This window comes from Pseudophryne corroboree, chromosome 5, assembly GCF_028390025.1.
Source record: "Pseudophryne corroboree isolate aPseCor3 chromosome 5, aPseCor3.hap2, whole genome shotgun sequence".
NCBI lineage: Eukaryota > Metazoa > Chordata > Amphibia > Anura > Myobatrachidae > Pseudophryne > Pseudophryne corroboree.
The window spans coordinates 273,762,643-273,782,858 of NC_086448.1; the positions used below are offsets into that span (position 1 = coordinate 273,762,643).

At 48.2% G+C, this 20,216-nt stretch overlaps 1 protein-coding gene across 2 annotated transcripts in view; it reads right to left on the bottom strand.

The window, feature by feature from the left end:
* Nucleotides 1-20,216, bottom strand: part of CAPN7 (calpain 7) — a 218,559-nt gene that overhangs the window by 121,604 nt on the left and 76,739 nt on the right. For both annotated transcript variants that reach the window (XM_063922347.1, XM_063922348.1), the window contains 3 exons: nt 19,697-19,894; nt 19,010-19,096; nt 5,628-5,754 (listed from right to left, as the gene is read on the bottom strand). In XM_063922347.1, coding sequence (XP_063778417.1) covers nt 5,628-5,754; nt 19,010-19,096; nt 19,697-19,894 — 412 coding nt within the window. The remainder of the gene's footprint in view (nt 1-5,627; nt 5,755-19,009; nt 19,097-19,696; nt 19,895-20,216) is intronic.

Here is a 20,216-nt window from a genome sequence, read left to right on the forward strand (position 1 = left end):
GGCAACTACTCTGTTAATCCCTACTGCTGAAGTGAATGGCGTCTCCTGCCCTCCGCCGCCATTATCGCTGACTTCCACATGTTAATGTACAAACAGACTTTCCCTCCAGATTCAAACATGGGCGCGGCCATGTTTGATTTCACCACATGACATTCTACAGCCTATCCGCTGTGCTCTGGACTCTGCCTGATTATCCAGCCAATGCCTGCTTCCCAGCTGGTATAAATATCCTGCATCTAGGCTTCCTAATCGTCAGTGCTTTGGTTGTCTAACCCTATACACGTCTCTTCTGTTTGTGAATTCTTCAGCTTGTACTTCCAGGTATTCCAGCACCTGTGATCTTGCTCCGCTAAGAGACCCGCCGCAGCAGTTACCATCCTGCGGTGCAGCCTGACTTCTGCAGTGTTCCAGTATTGCTCCCGGTTATCTGCTGCGATCTGACACTGGCTTCCAGCTTCCAGCGTTGGTCCTGCTCCGCTTCCAGCCTCCAGCGGTGACCTGGTATTGCACCTAGCTTTCGTTGTCTGCAACATCGCTTCCAGCTTCCAGTACCACTCTCTGTTACCAGCGGTATTCCAATATCGCTCCGCATCTTCTGCCACACAACATCGAACCACAGTTACCATCGATACTCCCCATCGGATTCTAACTTCAGCGGTAAGTTCAGCACACCTTTCGTTTGCACAGGTTCCATCCGGTAGTCTTGGACAGTTCTTCCAAGTACTACTTCAACCTTGTGCACGTGTGTTTATCCCAGCTTCCTGTGTATCACCTGCTGGGCAGTACCAGCTCGTTCCTCATCACAGCGGTTAGCTGTGGCTACGGACTTACCAACTCTGGGTCTTGCAAGGACTTTGTCATCTTGTTCTGCATAGCCACAGTACTTATTACCTCTGCGCTTCTAGGAACTGTACTGCTGTATCCTTCTGCAAATCTACTGCTGAAGTCATTGCATTACCAAGGTGTTCATACTGTGTTCAATAAATTTACTTTATTTTTATACTACGTTGTTGTGGTCACACCTTCGGGCCGACGGTGCTAGACCTCCTGTATGTCCAGGAACCCTATTCTACCTTCACGGTTCACATACACGCCAGTCCCTAAGTTTCCCCAGGTCAGCCTCAGCCCTCAGTTGTGACAGTTTGGAAGAAGGCTGACGGGCAGCCCAAGAATGTTTAGGTTTTGGCTTAGAGGTTTTGGAAGTGCGAGCCTGTTTCGGGTACGCCTGACCCTTTGCTTTACTTGGAGGTCGAAAGGAACAAAAGGAGGTACTTTTAGCCTTCGGAGCTGAAGGATTAGTACTTGGCAGACATGCAGTCTTAGCAGACGCTAAGTCAGCAACAATCTTGTTCAAATCTTCCCCAAACAGTATGTTTCCCTTAAAAGGGATCACCTCCAAGGTCTTTTCAGAGTCCAGGTCCACCGACCAGGACCGCAACCACAGAATCCGGCGAGCCAGAATGGACATAGTAGACGCTTTGGCCGCCAGAACACCGGCATCAGAGGCAGTGTCCTGAATGTAATGAGAGGCTTTGGTAATATATGAAAGACACTGTCTGGCATTATCAGAAAAATTCAGAGGTAGATCTGTTCAACAGCTTGAACCCAGGCTTCAATACCTTTTGCAGCCCAAGAAGCTGCTAAAGTGGGTCTATGTACAGCACCTGCAAGAGTGTAAATAGACTTCAAGCAACCCTCCACGCGCTTATCCGGCATTTCCTTTAGGGAGGTGACGGTAGTGACAGGCGGAGTAGAAGACACCACAAGACGAGCTACATGCGAGTCCAGCGGTGGTGGTGTTTCCCAATTTTTACTTAACTCTGCAGAGAGGGGAAAACGAGCTAGCATCTTTTTAGACAGGGAGAACTTCTTTACTGGCGATTCCCAGGATTCCTGACGTATGTCAACTAAATAGTCAGAATGTGGCAAAACTAATTTAGTAACCTTCTGACGTTTGAACTTATCAGGTTTCTTAGCCGTACTGTATTTGGAGGGTCAGTTTCGTTATCAATCTGAAGAATCAATTTGATAGCCTCCAATAGGTCAGGTACATCAACCTGCAGTGTAGATTCTTTATCAGTAGCATCTGCATTAGTGTCTGAGGGATCAGTATATACCCCATCTTCATCGGATGAAGTATCCGAAACATGAGTGGATTGTGAGGAAGAAATGGCCCGCTTAGATGACCCTTTGGTCCTAGGAGGGAGAAGGTTAGGCTTTTGGTTAACCAAAGACTGATTTAACTGCTGTAACTGAGTCGACAGAGGACAATATGTGATTGTAATGGCACAGGAGGTCCCACAGGGGGCGTAAGTCTCGTTACTAGCGTAGTCAGTAAATTAGAAAAACGCAGCCCAAGGTGGGTCTTGGTGTGCCACCGATGCTGCAGACTGACTGAGGGGTACAGACCCCCGGTACCTGGACCCTCACCTGGAATATTTTCCTCAGATAAATCCACGGCGTCAGCACTGCATAACGCAGGATCAGCCGCGAATCTCCCGCCCTTTGTAGCAGACATTATTTGGAAACATAGTCTTAGGGCGTAACAGTACAATATAGCCAGACACAGTACCTGACAAAAAACCCCTGTGGAGTGTGACTGCAAATGCAGAACACAAACAGAGGATTAAAGTGGTATATGGGGACTGACATACACAGAGAAAAATACAATATAGTATATCCTGCGAAACACATATATTATAAAACTTCACTGGACTAGTAATACTACATAAAAGTATGTATGTATACAGATATATCAATGCACAGTAAACACTGGATGTATATCACAGAATACTTGTACTAAATATTCCTGTAGTTATGCACTTGTTCTTAACTAACACTGGCTAAACGACATGTAGAATACTTAAGTGTCATGTAAATGCACAGCGCTGATGATGCAGGCGGCTTTAAAGAGGAGCCAGTGCCCAGCAGTCCCAGGATCAGCGCAGCTCTGTGTAATGACGCCCAAACGCTAACAGGGAGGGAGGGAGAGAGATGCAGCTCCAGGGTGGGAACATCTTCTGTAGATGGTGCCTGGGGCTGGGGGAGGAACTACAGGTCAGCGCCTTAGCCCCTCTGCTGAACTTCACCACCGGGTACTATGGAGCCTGTAATAAACAGATTTTAGTAAACCCGACCTGTGCTCCTTGCCCTGGTGGATATAGTGGGGTCCCTGCACGACCACAGTGTCCACGCCAGCGGCGCGGTCCGTCTCCAGAGACCACGTCCCGGATCGCGAGTTCAGCGGGTCCCACCTGGGGGACCCTCTTACCTCCTCCCTATCGCGCGGCCACGCGATCCCGGAGAGCAGCAGCGGTGTGTGTGCCTGAAAAGACCGGAGCGCCTCCGCTGTAAGTGCCCGGCAACCATGGTGCGGGAGTATACAGCGCCTCTGGGGGAGGTGAGGGAGCCGCAGCACGATATGTCACTATGACATATAGCATCAAGTGCCTATGCTGCGACCCTTGAAGTCTTCTTTCTTCTCAGAATAGTTCTTTTCAGGGCTGCCTAATGCACTGCAGGCACCAATTTACAAAACTGAGCTCCAGTGCCTGGAGGCGGGGATATAGAGGAGGCGGTGCAGTGCATCCTGGGAACAGTCAAAGCTTTAGCCTGTTGGTGCCTCGGATCAAGATCCAACTCTACACACCCGATGTTCTTCCCTGTGGAATACCAGTGTACCCCGCTGCAGAAATGCTATGTTACAGTTTTTTATGCAAAACACTGTAGGTGGCATTTCAGATGCAGATAGAGCCGCAATTACTTTGCGTCTAAGACGCATTTTCGTGGAAAAGAAAAAGCCGCTCTGTACTACAGAATCCCGCCACTGCATGCTGCGACTTCAAAGGATGTGTGGCATGACTGCAGCAAGGATGTAAGAGGACACATCTGTATGCAGGAATACTAGCTACAGAGCTTATTAAGACATTATTCCGCTCAAAGCTGAGAATGATACCTTAAAGTAATTTGGGTTTGAAGCAGCAAAAATTGGTAATATACTCATAAGTAATAATGTAATACATAAAGGCCTTTATACTGTAGTTGCAATTATTTTAAAAGTCAGTGTTAAGTTACAAAATACATTCAGGTTCAGTAATATGAGAATGGCAAGTAAAATGCTTTAACCCTCTCGCTGAAAAAATCATGGGCGGTATCCAATTAGCTGCAGTAATCTAACCGACTCACCAGGGGCTATCCTATTAGCCCCAATAAGCCAGCGCGAGCCGCGGCTTATCAGCGGATTTTGTTTCATCTGCCTCAGGCAGGCAAAACCAAATACCCAGAAACAGCCCCATTTCCAAGCAAAAACCGGGCTGTGTTTCTCACGAAAACACATAACTTGAACTTGTGTGTTTTTGGGAGAATATGCTTTTTTTTATTTTTACGCGCAAACTAATTGGATAGCCTGTATAAAATAGAAATCAGTGAAACATCAGGAAAAACTGAGAAAAACACCAGTTTCACCGCAGCTAATTGGATAGCCCCATGTATGAGCAGCTCAATGCATAACAGCACTGTAAACGTGGTCAGGAAGTTCAGTTGTTCAGACCAAATACCAAAATGGTATGTTGGAGCTAGATATGGTGGTTTGAGTATCTCAGAAACTGCATCTACAGCAGCAGAAGTCCGCACTGGGTTCCAATCCTGTCTGCTAAGAACAGGAAACTGAAGGTATAGTGGGCACAGGGCCTGATTCAGAGATGGACACAGATCACACAGTCACTGCGTCTTATGTAAAAGCAGCAGCCGAAGTCTGTAGCAGACAGACGCCCACTACATGCATTTGTGATCTGCTGCTGCGTCAGAAAACGCAACATCGGAACATTTGCGTTAACATCGGTCATCTGAGCAACATCAGCACTCACAGAAAAAGCGTCCAACAAGCCGGTTTTTTGCAGAGCTGCTTGTCGCCACCCACAAATGCCAGCAGCATGTGAATCATGCTGCAGAGTTTGGAGCACTGCGAGTGCAGTGTGGGTTCAGCACATGCACAGATCCAAAACCATAGTAGATGTACGTAAACAAGGCAAGTATCACATAATATACTAATGACTAACATTTGTGCTAAAGTAGCATTAGTGGCAAGACATCGATGATACGAGGCTCAGCTCATTGAAACAATGTGTAACTTACTGCACTTAGGGGGTCATTCCGAGTTGATTGCTCGCTAGTGTATTTTTACTGTGCAAGGGTGCGATCGCATGTGCAGCCGAGCGGTACAAAAATAGTTTGTGCAGTTTCTGAGTAGCTCAGAACTTACTCAGCCCTTGCGATCACTTCAGCCTGTCCGGTTCCGGAATGGACGTCACACACCCGTCCTGCAAACGCTTGGACAGGCCTGCATTTTTCCAAACACTCCCAGAAAACGGTCAGTTGACACCCACAAACGCCCTCTTTCTGTCAATCTCCTTGCGATCGGCTGTGCAAATGGGTTCTTCGTTAAATCCATCGCACAGCAACGATCCGCTTTGTACCCGTATGACGCGACTGCGCATTGCGGTGCATGCGCAGTAGTGACCTGATCGCTGCGCTGAGAAAAACTGCAGCGTCCGATCAGGTCGGAATGACCCCCTTATTTCAGCCAATTTGTGTGTGTTTTCATTGGACATGCGTTAGTGGCGATTTACCTGCTTAATACTGAAACTTGACACAGTGTAGATCATTGTGGGGTTGTTAGTAATTTCATCTGGCCTCACCCACCTGGAAAACATGGCTTTCTGCTTTGGTGATAGTGCCAACTTGCCAAGCTTGTCTCTGAAGTGTAAAAGAAGCTGTTAGTCTTCTATCACATGCTACATAAAATAAGATTTTAAACCTACCGGTAAATCTTTTTCTCCTAGTCCGTAGAGGATGCTGGGAACTCCGTAAAGACCATGGGGTATAGACGGGCTCCGCAGGAGAAATGGGCACTATAAAGAACTTTAGAATGGGTGTGCACTGGCTCTTCCCTCTATGCCCCTCCTCCAGACCTCAGTTAGAGAAACTGTGCCCAGAGGAGACGGACAGTACGAGGACAGGATTTTGTTAATCTAAGGGCAAGATTCATACCAGCCCACACCATCCACACCGTATAACATGGAATATACTAACCTGTTAACAGTATGAAACAAAACAGCATCAGCCCGAGACTGATCAAAACTGTAACATAACCCTTATGTAAGCAAAAACTATATACAAGTCTTGCAGAATTTAGTCCGCACTGGGACAGGCGCCCAGCATCCTCTACGGACTAGGAGAAAAAGATTTACCGGTAGGTTTAAAATCTTATTTTCTCTTACGTCCTAGAGGATGCTGGGAACTCCGTAAGGACCATGGGGATTATACCAAAGCTCCAGACCGGGCGGGAGAGTGCGGATGACTCTGCAGCACCAATTGAGCAAACGCAAGGTCCTCATCAGCCAGGGTATCAAACTTGTAGAATTTGGCAAAAGTGTTTGAACCCGACCAAGTCGCCGCTCGGCAAAGATGTAATGCCGAGACGCCTCGGGCAGCCGCCCAAGAAGAGCCCACCTTCCTAGTGGAATGGGCCTTTACCGCATTTGGTAACAGCAATCCAGCCGTAGAATGAGCCTGCTGAATCGTGTTACAGATCCAGCGAGCAATAGTCTGCTTAGAAGCAGGAGCGCCAACCTTGTTGGCTGCATACAGGACAAACAGAGCCTCTGTTTTCCTAACCCGAGCCGTCCTGGCTACATAAATTTTTAAGGCCCTGACTACATCAAGGGACTTGGAATCCTCCAAGTCCCCCGTAGCCACAGGTACCACAATAGGTTGGTTCATATGAAACGATGAAACCACCTTAGGCAAAAATTGAGGACGAATCCTCAATTCTGCTCTATCCACATGGAAAATCAGATAGGGGCTTTTGTGAGACAAAGCCGCCAATTCGGACACCCGCCTTGCAGATGCCAAGGCCAACATGACCACCTTCCAAGTGAGAAATTTTAACTCCACCGTTTGAAGAGGTACAAACCAGTGAGATTTTAAGAACTGTAACACCACGTTAAGGTCCCATGGTGCCACTGGATGCACAAAAGGAGGCTGTATGTGCAGCACTCCCTTTACAAAAGTCTGGACTTCCGGGAGAGAAGCCAATTCTTTCTGAAAGAAAATTGATAGGGCCGAAATCTGTACCTTAATGGATCCTAATTTCAGGCCCATATCCACTCCTGTCTGCAGAAAGTGGAGAAAACGGCCCAGATGGAAATCTTCCGTAGGAGCATTCTTGGCCTCACACCAAGATACATACTTTCTCCAGATACGGTGATAATGCTTCGCCGTCACCTCCTTCCTAGCCCTCATCAGAGTAGGGATGACTTCTTCCGGAATGCCTTTTCCAGCTAGGATTCGGTGTTCAACCGCCATGCCGTCAAACGTAACCGCGGTAAGTCTTGGAACACGCAGGGCCCCTGTTGCCACAGGTCCTCTCTGAGAGGAAGAGGCCACGGATCTCCTGTGAGCATTTCCTGAAGATCTGAATACCAGGCCCTTCGAGGCCAATCCGGAACAATGAGTATTGTCCGCACTCTTTTTTGTCTTATGATTCTCAATATCTTTGAGATGAGTGGAAGAGGAGGAAACACATAGACCGACCGAAACACCCACGGTGTCACCAGGGCGTCCACCGCTACTGCCTGAGGGTCCCTTGACCTGGCACAATACCTCCGAAGCTTCTTGTTGAGGCGTGGCGCCATCATGTCTATTTGAGGAAGTCCCCAATGACTTGTTATCTCTGCAAAAACTTCTTGATGAAGTCGCCACTCTCCTGGATGGAGATCGTGTCTGCTGAGGAAGTCTGCTTCCCAGTTGTCCACTCCCGGAATGAAGACTGCTGTCAAAGCGCTTACATGATTTTCCGCCCAGCGAAGAATCCTGGTGGCTTCCGCCATTGCCACTCTGCTCCTTGTTCCGCCTTGTCGGTTTACATGAGCCACGGCTGTGACGTTGTCTGACTGAATCAGAACCGGTAGGTCGCGAAGAAGATTCTCCGCTTGACGCAGGCCGTTGTATATGGCCCTCAATTCCAGTACGTTGATGTGTAGACAGGCCTCCTGGCTTGACCATAGTCCCTGAAAGTTTCTTCCTTGTGTGACTGCTCCCCATCCTCGGAGGCTCGCGTCCGTGGTCACCAGAACCCAGTCCTGAATGCCGAACCTGCGACCCTGTGAGCACTCTGCAGCCACCACAGGAGAGACACCCTGGCCCTGGGGGACAGGCTGAGTTTCTGATGAATGTGAAGATGGGACCCGGTCCAGAAGATCCCACTGAAAAGTCCTTGCATGAAACCTGCCGAAGGGGATGGCCTCATAGGACGCCACCATTTTCCCCAGTACTCGAGTGCAGTGATGGACTGACACCCTTTTCGGTTTCAACAGGTCTCTGACCATGTTCTGGAGTTCCTGGGCTTTTTCCATCGTGAGAAAAACCCTCTTTCGTTCTGTGTCCAGAATCATGCCCAAGAAAGATAGCCGAGTCGTTGGAACCAACTGTGACTTTTGCAGATTGAGAATCCAGCCATGTTGCTGCAGCACTCTCAGGGAGAGCGACACGCTTTTCAGTAACTGTTCTCTCGATCTCGCTTTTATCAGGAGATCGTCCAAGTACGGGATAATTGTGACTCCCTGCCGGCGCAGGAGCCCCATCATTTCCGCCATTACCTTGGTGAAAATCCTCGGGCCGTGGAAAGACCAAACGGCAACGTCTGAAACTGGTAATGACATTCCTGTACAGCGAATCTCAGGTACGCCTGATGAAGGGGATATATGGGGACATGAAGGTATGCATCCTTTATGTCTAGTGACACCATAAAATCCCCCCCTTCCAGACTGGAGATAACTGCCCGGAGCGATTCCATCTTGAATTTGAACTTTTTCAAGTACAGATTTAGGGATTTTAAATTTAGAATGGGTCTGACCGAGCCATCCGGTTTCGGGACCACAAACAGGGTTGAATAGTACCCCTGCCCCTGTTGAAGAAGGGGAACCTTGACAACCACCTGTTGTTGACACAGTTTTTGAATTGCAGCTAAAACTATCTCCCTTTCTGGGGAAGAAGCTGGTAAGGCCGATTTGAAAAACCGTCGAGGAGGCACGTCTTCGAATTCCAGTTTGTAACCTTAGGACACAATTTCCATTGCCCAAGGATCCACACCTGACTAAACCCAGACGTGGCTGAAGAGTCGAAGACGTGCCCCCACCGGAGCGGACTCCCTCAGTGGAGCCCCAGCGTCATGCGGTGGATTCTGTAGAAGCCGGGGAGGACTTCTGCTCCTGGGAACTAGCCGTAGCAGGCATTCTCTTCCCTTTACCCTTACCTCTGGCGAGGAAGGAAGATCCCCAACTCTTTTGGATTTATGCGACCGAAAGGACTGCATCTGATATTGCAGCGTTTTCTTCTGCTGTGGGGAAACATAAGGTAAAAAAGTAGATTTACCCGCGGTAGCTGTGGAAACCAGGTCCGCGAGACCTTCCCCAAATAAGTCCTCACCTTTGTAAGGCAAAACTTCTATATGCCTTTTTGAGTCCGCATCACCTGTCCATTGGCGGGTCCACAGGGCTCGCCTAGCAGAAATCGCCATGGCGTTGGCTCTCGAACCTAGCAGGCCAACGTCTCTCTGAGCGTCTCTCATATATAAAAGACTGCGTCTTTAATGTGACCTAAGGTCAATAAAATGGTATCCCTATCCAGGGTATCAATGTCACCTGACAAGGTATCTGTCCAAGCTGACACGGCGCTACAAACCCAAGCCGACGCTATTGCCGGTCTGAGCAAGGCACCCGTATGTGTATAAATTGATTTCAAGGTAGTCTCCTGTCTGCGATCAGCAGGATCCCTGAGGGCTGCCGTATCTGGAGACGGCAGCGCCACCTTTTTGGATAAGCGCGTTAAAGCCTTGTCCACTCTGGGTGAGGATTCCCACTGTAACCTGTCTTGCGCAGGGAAAGGATACGCCATAAGAATTCTCTTGGGAATCTGCAGTTTCTTGTCTGGAGTCTCCCAAGCTTTTTCAAATAACGTATTCCGTTCATGGGATGGGGGAAAGGTTACCTAAGGCTTCTTTTCCTTAAACATGCATACCCTCTTGTCAGGGACAGAGGGGTCATCTGTGATATGTAAAACATCCTTTATTGCAATAATCATATAATGAATACTTTTGGCCACCCGTGGGTGTAACCTCGCATCATCGTAGTCGACACTGGAGTCAGAATCCGTGTCGGTATCAGTGTCTGCTACTTGGGACAGGGGACGTTTCTGAGACCCTGAAGGGCCCTGTGACACAGCCAAAGCCATGGATTGACTCCCTTTTCTATCCCTGGACTCTGCTAAATCCAATCTCTTATGTAACAAAGACACATTTGCACTTAAAACATTAAACATATCCATCCAATTATGTGTCGGCGCTGCCGACGGAGACACCACAATCATCTGCTCCACCTCCTCCTTAGCTGAGCCTTCCGCTTCAGACATGTCGACACACACATACCGACACCCCCACACACTCAAGGAAATAACTATATGGAGACAGTTCCCCAATAAGGCCCTTTGGAGAGACAGAGAGAGAGTATGCCAGCACACACCCAGCGCCACCAGACCCTGGAATAAAATCCCAGATAGGACAGCGCTTTTATATAAATATATCTATATATACACTCACTGCGCCAATTAAAAGTGCCCCCCCCTCTTTTTTGCCCCCTGTCACCGTGTTCAGCAGGGGAGAGTCCGGGGAGCCAACTTCTCTGCAGTGTGCTGTGGAGAAAGTGGCGCTGGTTAGTGCTGGAGGATCAAGCTCCGCCCCCTCAGCGTCGGGCTTCGGTCCCGCTCAATTTTACAATACTGGCGGGGGATTATTTAATATACTGCCTCCGCAGTATATCTATATATCAGCCAGTCCCTTGAGGTTTATTATTGCTGCCCAGGGCGCCCCCCCCCTGCACCCTTCAGTGCCCGCTGTTAGTGTGTGTGTGTGTGGAAGCAATGGCGCTGCGCGTTACCTCAGAGAAGATCTGAAGTCTTCAGCCGCCTTTGAAGTCTTCTTTCTTCTTATACTCACCTGGCTTCTATCTTCCGGCTCTGTGAGGAGGACGGCGGCGCGGCTCCGGGATAAACGGCGAGGATGAGACCTGCGTTCCGACCCTCTGGAGCTAATGGTGTCCAGTAGCCTAAGAAGCAGAGCCTATCATTTAAGTAGGTCTGCTTCTCTCCCCTCAGTCCCACGATGCAGGGAGCCTGTTGCCAGCAGTGTTCCCTGAAAATAAAAAACCTAACAAAATTCTTTTTCAGAGAAACTCAGGAGAGCTCCCCTGTAATGCACCCAGTCTCCTCTGGGCACAGGATCTAACTGAGGTCTGGAGGAGGGGCATAGAGGGAGGAGCCAGTGCACACCCATTCTAAAGTTCTTTATAGTGCCCATGTCTCCTGCGGAGCCCGTCTATACCCCATGGTCCTTACAGAATTCCCAGCATCCTCTAGGGCAGGGCTGGCCAAACCGGTCCTCGAGATCTACCAACAGTTCATGTTTTCCAGGCCTCCTGGAGATCTGTAGAATTGTCAGTTAGGAATCATCTTAATTAGTAATGACTACACCTGTGCACCAGCTAGGTGTTCTGGAAAATGTGAACTGTTGGTAGATCTCGATGACTGGTTTGGCCAGCTCTGCTCTAGGACGTAAGAGAAATGTCATCAATACAAACACTATTATAGGATTGAACAATCGCAATATAAAGCTGTGTTCATGCTGGCATTACAATGACAGAAACCAAGCCTAAGCTAGGTGACTTCAGGCAGCGCAAGAACTGCTAGGCTCCAGCTTTATAAACAGCTGAAGTGTAGCTATCACTGAAATGCCTGACAGACAAATAAATTATATACTACTGCGTCACATAAATCAATAACTCTCTGAACTCAGCAAGAAAGAGAATAGAGGGAACCTGCATGTGGAGATAAAATGCTGCTCCGGATACCAAACTATTACTAACCACTCCTGTGCTTTTTTGGTAAAATAAGAATTTACTCACCGGTAATTCTATTTCTCGTAGTCCGTAGTGGATGCTGGGAACTCTGTAAGGACCATGGGGAATAGCGGCTCCGCAGGAGTCTGGGCACAACTAAAAGAAAGCTTTTAGACTACCTGGTGTGCACTGGCTCCTCCCACTATGACCCTCCTCCAAGCCTCAGTTAGGATACTGTGCCCGGAAGAGCTGACACAATAAGGAAGGATTTTGAATCCAGGGTAAGACTCATACCAGCCACACCAATCATACCGTATAACTCGTGATACCATATCCAGTTAACAGTATGAATTTTAACTGAGCCTCACAACAGATGGCTCATGACAATAACCCTTTAGTGAACAATAACTATGTACAAGTATTGCAGACAATCCGCACTTGGGACGGGCGCCCAGCATCCACTACGGACTACGAGAAATAGAATTACCGGTGAGTAAATTCTTATTTTCTCTGACGTCCTAGTGGATGCTGGGAACTCCGTAAGGACCATGGGGATTATACCAAAGCTCCCAAACGGGCGGGAGAGTGCGGATGACTCTGCAGCACCGAATGAGAGAACTCAAGGTCCTCCTCAGCCAGGGTATCAAATTTGTAGAATTTTGCAAACGTGTTTGCCCCTGACCAAGTAGCAGCTCGGCAAAGTTGTAAAGCCGAGACCCCTCGGGCAGCCGCCCAAGATGAGCCCACCTTCCTTGTAGAATGGGATTTTACTGCTTTAGGATGCGGCAGTGCAGCCGCAGAATGCGCCAGCTGGATTGTGCTACAAATCCAGCGAGCAATAGTCTGCTTAGAAGCAGGAGCACCCAGTTTGTTGGGTGCATACAGGATAAATAGCGAGTCAGTTTTCCTGACTCCAGCCGTCCTGGAAACATAAATTTTCAAGGCCCTGACTACGTCCAGTAACTTGGAATCCTCCAAGTCGCTAGTAGCCGCAGGCACTACAATAGGTTGGTTCAAGTGAAAAGCAGATACCACCTTAGGGAGAAACTGGGGACGAGTCCTCAATTCTGCCCTATCCATATGGAAAATCAGATAAGGGCTTTTAAATGACAAAGCCGCCAATTCTGATACACGCCTGGCCGAAGCCAAGGCCAATAACATGACCACTTTCCACGTGAGATATTTTCGATCCACGGTCTTTAGTGGCTCAAACCAATGTGATTTTAGGAAATTCAACACCACGTTGAGATCCCAGGGTGCCACTGGAGGCACAAAGGGGGGCTGAATATGCAGCACTCCTTTTACAAATGTCTGAACTTCAGGTAGTGAAGCTAATTCTTTTTGAAAGAAAATCGACAGAGCCGATATCTGTACCTTAATGGAGCCTAATTTTAGGCCCATAGTCACTCCTGCCTGTAGGAAGTGCAGAAATCGACCCAGCTGAAAATCCTCTGTTGGGGCCTTATTGGCCTCACACCAAGCAACATATTTCCGCCATATGCGGTGATAATGTTTTACCGTTACATCTTTCCTGGCTTTAATCAGCGTAGGAATGACATCCTCCGGAATGCCCTTTTCCTTTAGGATCCAGCGTTCAACCGCCATGCCGTCAAACGCAGCTGCGGTAAGTCTTGGAACAGACAGGGCCCCTGCTGCAGCAGGTCCTGTCTGAGCGGCAGAGGCCATGGGTCCTCTGAGATCATCTCTTGAAGTTACCGGGTACCAAGCTCTTCTTGGCCAATCCGGAACCACGAGTATTGTCCTTACTCCTCGTTTTCTTATTATTCTCAGTACCTTTGGTATGAGAGGCAGAGGAGGGAACACATAAACTGACTGGTACACCAACGGTGTCACTAGAGCGTCCACCGCTATCGCCTGAGGGTCCCTTGACCTGGCGCAATATCTCTCCAGTTTTTTGTTTAGGCGGGATGCCATCATGTCCACCTGTGGCCGTTCCCAACGATTTACAATCAGTGTGAAGACTTCTGGATGAAGTCCCCACTCTCCCGGGTGGAGGTCGTGCCTGCTGAGGAAGTCTGCTTCCCAGTTGTCCACTCCCGGAATGAACACTGCTGACAGTGCTAGCACGTGATTTTCCGCCCATCGGAGAATCCTTGTGGCTTCTGCCATTGCCGTCCTGCTTCTTGTGCCGCCCTGTCGGTTTACATGGGCGACCGCCGTGATGTTGTCGGACTGGATCAGTACCGGCTGGTGTAGAAGCAGGGGTTTTGCCTGACTTAGGGCATTGTAAATGGCCCATAGTTCTAGAATATTTATGTGTAGGGAAGTCTCCTGACTCGACCATAGTCCTTGGAAGTTTCTTCCCTGTGTGACTGCCCCCCAGCCTCGAAGGCTGGCATCCGTGGTCACCAGGACCCAGTCCTGTATGCCGAATCTGCGGCCCTCTAGAAGATGAGCACTCTGCAGCCACCACAGCAGAGACACCCTGGTTCTTGGAGACAGGGTTATTAGCCGATGCCTCTGAAGATGCGATCCGGACCATTGGTCCAACAGGTCCCACTGAAAGATTCTGGCATGGAACCTGCCGAAAGGAATTGCTTCGTAAGAAGCCACCATCTTTCCCAGGACTCGCGTGCAGTGATGCACCGACACCTGTTTTGGTTTCAGGAGGTCTCTGACTAGAGATGACAGCTCCTTGGCTTTCTCCTCCGGGAGAAACACTTTTTTCTGGACTGTGTCCAGAATCATTCCCAGGAACAGTAGACGTGTCGTCGGAACCAGCTGTGACTTTGGAATATTCAGAATCCAACCGTGCTGGCGTAGCACCTCCTGAGATAGTGCTACTCCTACCAACAACTGCTCCCTGGATCTCGCCTTTATTAGGAGATCGTCCAAGTATGGGATAATTAAAACTCCCTTTTTTCGAAGGAGTATCATCATTTCCGCCATTACCTTGGTAAACACCCTCGGTGCCGTGGACAGTCCAAACGGCAGCGTCTGGAATTGGTAATGGCAATTCTGTACCGCAAATCTGAGGTACTCCTGGTGAGGATGATAAATGGGGACATGCAGGTAAGCATCCTTGATGTCCAGGGATACCATGTAATCCCCCTCGTCCAGGCTTGCAATAACCGCCCTGAGCGATTCCATCTTGAACTTTTTTATGTATGTGTTCAAGGATTTCAAATTTAAAATGGGTCTCACCGAACCGTCCGGTTTCGGTACCACAAACAGTGTGGAATAGTAACCCCGTCCTTGTTGAAGTAGGGGCACCTTGACTATCACCTGCTGGGAATACAGCTTGTGAATTGCCTCTAGCACAGCCTCCCTGCCTGAGGGAGTTGTCGGCAAGGCAGATTTGAGGAAACGGCGGGGGGGACACGCCTCGAATTCCAGCTTGTACCCCTGAGATACTACTTGCAAGATCCAGGGATCCACCTGTGAGCGAGCCCACTGATCGCTGAAATTTTTGAGGCGGCCCCCCACCGTACCTGGCTCCGCCTGTGGAGCCCCACCGTCATGCGGTGGACTTGGAAGAAGCGGGGGAGGACTTTTGCTCCTGGGAACCTGCTGTTTGTTGCAGCCTTTTTCCCCTACCTCTGCCTCTGGACAGAAAGGACCCGCCTTTTCCTCGCCTGTTTCTCTGGGTCCGAAAGGACTGTACCTGATAAAACGGCGCTTTTTTAGGCTGTGAGGGAACCTGGGGTAAAAATGCTGACTTCCCAGCTGTCGCTGTGGAAACTAGGTCCGAGAGACCATCCCCGAATAACTCCTCATCCTTATAAGGCAAAACTTCCATGTGCCTTTTGGAATCTGCATCCCCTGTCCACTGCCGAGTCCATAAGCCTCTCCTAGCAGAAATGGACAATGCACTTATTTTAGATGCCAGCCGGCAGATCTCCCTCTGTGCATCTCTCATGTATAAGACTGAGTCTTTAATATGCTCTATGGTTAGGAGAATAGTGTCCCTGTCTAGGGTGTCAATATTTTCTGACAGGGAATCTGACCATGCAGCGGCAGCACTGCACATCCATGCTGACGCAATAGCTGGTCCAAGTATAATGCCTGAGTGTGTATATACAGACTTCAGGATCGCCTCCTGCTTTCTATCTGCAGGCTCCTTTAGGGCGGCCGTATCCGGAGACGGAAGTGCCACCTTTTTAGACAAACGTGTGAGCGCTTTATCCACCCTAGGAGGTGTTTCCCAACGTGCCCTATCCTCTGGCGGGAAAGGGAACGCCATTAGTAATTTTTTAGGGATTACCAATCTTTTATCGGGGAAAGCCCACGCTTCTTCACACACTTCATTTAATTCTTCAGATGGGGGAAAAACTACGGGCAGTTTTTTCTCCCCAAACATAATACCCTTTTTAGTGGTACCTGGGTTTATATCCGAAATGTGTAATACCTCCTTCATTGCCTCAATCATGCAACGAATGGCCCTAGTGGACATTAGATTAGACTCATCGTCGTCGACACTGGTATCAGTATCCGTGTCGACATCTGCGTCTGCCATCTGAGGTAGCGGGCGTTTTAGAGCCCCTGATGGCCTTTGAGACACCTGGGCAGGCACGAGCTGAGAAGCCGGCTCTCCCGCATTTGGCATGTCGTCAAATTTTTTGTGTAAGGAGTCGACACTTGCACGTAATTCCTTCCATAAAACCATCCACTCAGGTGTCTGCCCCACAGGGGGTGACATCACTTCTATAGGCATCTGCTCCGCCTCCACATCATTTTCCTCATCAAACATGTCGACACAGCCGTACCGACACACCGCACACACACCGGGAATGCTCTAACAGAGGACAGGACCCCACAAAAGCCCTTTGGGGAGACAGAGAGAGAGTATGCAAGCACACACCAGAGCGCTATATAATGCAGGGACTAACTGAATTATGTCCCCTATAGCTGCTATAATATTTACTGCGCCTAAATTTAGTGCCCCCCCTCTCTTTTTTACCCTTTTCTGTAGTGTAGACTGCATGGGAGAGCCAGGGAGCTTCCTTCCAGCGGAACGGTGAGGGAGAAATGGCGCCAGTGTGCTGAGGGAGATAGCTCCGCCCCTTTTTCGCAGACTTTTCTCCCGCTTTTTTAAGGATTCTGGCAGGGGTAATTATCACATATATAGCCTCTGGGGCTATATATTGCGATTGTTTTGCCAGCCAAGGTGTTTTTATTGCTGCTCAGCAGGTCTCACTGTAAAATAAAAAACCTAAAATATACTTTCTTTCTAAGAGCTCAGGAGAGCCCCTAGTGTGCATCCAGCTCGGCTGGGCACAAAAATCTAACTGAGGCTTGGAGGAGGGTCATAGTGGGAGGAGCCAGTGCACACCAGGTAGTCTAAAAGCTTTCTTTTAGTTGTGCCCAGACTCCTGCGGAGCTGCTATTCCCCATGGTCCTTACGGAGTTCCCAGCATCCACTAGGACGTCAGAGAAAAATAAATAAGACTACTGTACATCTCAGTGTCGTCACAACATGGGTGCGGGCTGCACCCGGGAGTCACCCGCCGAGGGAGGACACCAAAGTGCTGACTCCTCCTCAGTGACAGGAGCCAGGTGCTGCACTTTGACATTACGTGCAGCACTCGTCTCCTGTTACTGTGTAGGGGCCAGCACTGCGCTCACACTTTTCTCCGGGAGCAGCCCGCATCCCTGGGACTGCCGGAGTGACGAAACGGGGGTTCGGGACACAAAGGCATGCCCCCAACTTGCGAGGCCACGGCCATTACCCGCAAGGCCACACAGCCTTTTGCTGGCATGCGGCACAAGGTATCCTCCCGCACCGGGTGTCACCATCATTACTGACGCCTCTGCTACATCTACAGTGTTCTCCCCTGAAAATGTTGCCCACTGGGTGTGTTCAAATGGAGATCTAAATTGCAATGTAAAAATAAAGCTAACATTTGTGGGCTACATGCAGAAGCAGCCCGTATTTAATATGCACAGAAACAAAATACAGATGTGTCCCTTTCAGTCTTTGCTGCGTTTAGCAGCATATAGTAGTGCTGACGTGATGCATAGCGCATGCATTTATATAGATAGCGGGTGTGTGCGCCGGCTTCAGCAGTCACATGTATGGGTAGCGGGAGCATAGCTTCCTGCTACCAATCATGTCCTCCAGCTCCGCCCCTATATGGGTAACGGGAGCACCACACCCCGCACTGGCTATTTGCTGCCCCAGAATTGAAGTATACGCTATACCGTACCTAATAGCACACAAAAGATACAAAAAGGACACATCTGTATATGTATTTGCTCCCCTTGTTTTGCAACACTGTTTGTTCCAGACACAAAGTTAAGTGCTTTTTTTTTTGCTTTACTTGCAAAAATTAATCAGGCCCACGCTGCAAATCTGCATGCTCCGTCTACCCGGGAGGTGACTGATAGGTAGAAGTTAAAAGGTCGACAGTCAATAGGACGACAGGGTCAAAAGGTCAGTATGAAAAGGGTCGACACACATACTGTATGGTCGACACATGTTTTTTAGGTTTTTTTTCATGTATTACAACTATTGCTGCATTTACTATCCAGTCACAAACTATTACCTTTAGTAACCTTGTGGCGAGCAAAGCGAGCCTCCGAGCCCGAAGTGTGCCCGATAGGGAAAGCATTTTAACAAAATTGGTGAAAATATTTTCTAAACACACACTAAAGAAAATTTTTTTCGACCCTATGGTGTAGACCTAATGACTGCCTATCTTTTTAATGTCTGTCTTCTGTATCACACCCATCTACGCTTTCTGCAATGTTCTCACAGTAAATACCATACCCTGCCTGACAGAAGTGTTCTCCAGTACTGTTCCTATCACAGAACCGTAAGCGCTACACAAATCTATCTTCTATACGTCTATATATATCTGTAACAGCTTGGTCTTGCAGGCTGAAAATTAAATATGCAGAAGGATGGCGCCACTAACACTCACCTCTGAATGTTGCTTTGAGTCTAGTTTTTTATTTGGAGTGCCGCCATATATCTGTATGTATATATATATATTTGTCTTGAGACATACAGTAGGCAAACATGGTAATGCTATCCTGTAGCTACTGTTTTAATTTCACTTCCTTTTAATGTCTAACGATTCATATTACTGTATACTTACGAGAATGGCAAGGGAAAGGCAAATCGTTCCCGCAGGTCAACTCTCATGAAAGGCACATACTCAACTCCATTAATCTTTGAGGTCTTCCTGCAAACAGCAAGGACAATGTCAGCCTGGGATGGGAAGGAATATGCCCTCACTCTTTGATAATGTCACCCACATCTATTTGAGCTGGTAGAGAAAGATGACGGTGGGCCATTATTGTTAATGTATTTTTGCATTAGCTCTGAGCCCCTGCAGAGATTGGGGTTTCTCTCTATACTTTTAAGAGGATGTAATTTGCACTTCTGCAGTGGATAGGGTTTCTAGGCACAGTAATTCAACTAATATTAGAAGAGTGATAATGACAATACTGTTGCCCCTTTACTCTTGTGAGGAATTCTGCTAATCATGAAGTTAAACAGAGAAGTTGAATTGAGTTGAATTCAATAAAAGTGGATCTAGATCTGTAGCGGCTGGAGGTTGCACTTTGATACAAAGTTCCCTGCAACTGCTCAGTGTACCCACCTGCAGACCTAGGTGTACGTCTAGTTTGTGGAGTTATCTCCAAAGAGCAGGAGAATAGACGTGCACCTCAAAGTGCACTGGAAAAACATACAGGTGCACAAGTACACAAGCATAGTGATTGTGATGCCTGCTTTGTGCAGGAGACCAATCTCAGATTGGTGCAGCTAAAGACATGCATACCTAAGCACTTCGATCTCCTCCGCTGTGTATCTCTGCCGAGGTGGCTCGCTGCTCTGTGTGGGTTTGGAAACTGGTTTATCATTTAGGCTAAAGTCTGGACCCAGAGGTAGAAAGGGTTTTGCTGGCTGGTTTTGCTTGGGGGCCGATGGCTTGTCTTTTGCAGAAGCTTTAGACATAGATTCTTTCAACGATTCTGCTCTATTAAACAAAATACATAAATATTATTATTGCATACTGACAATTATTGTTACTTTTATTGCCAGCTGATCTAGAAGAATTATAATGACCTAGATCAAAATCAGATCATTAAGGCTAAAAACAGGGAGACATTTATAAAGCCAGTCTACAAATCATTTCCACAGGAGGCAATTTATTATATGGCAAAAAAAAAAAACTCTATGGCCAATGAAAACATGAGTTTTTCACTGATTAATGAAGGACTCACCATGGGTAGTAGTATCAATATTGCCGGCAATCAGATTTGCCAGATTTCCCAAGACTATTTAACAAGGATCGCTGC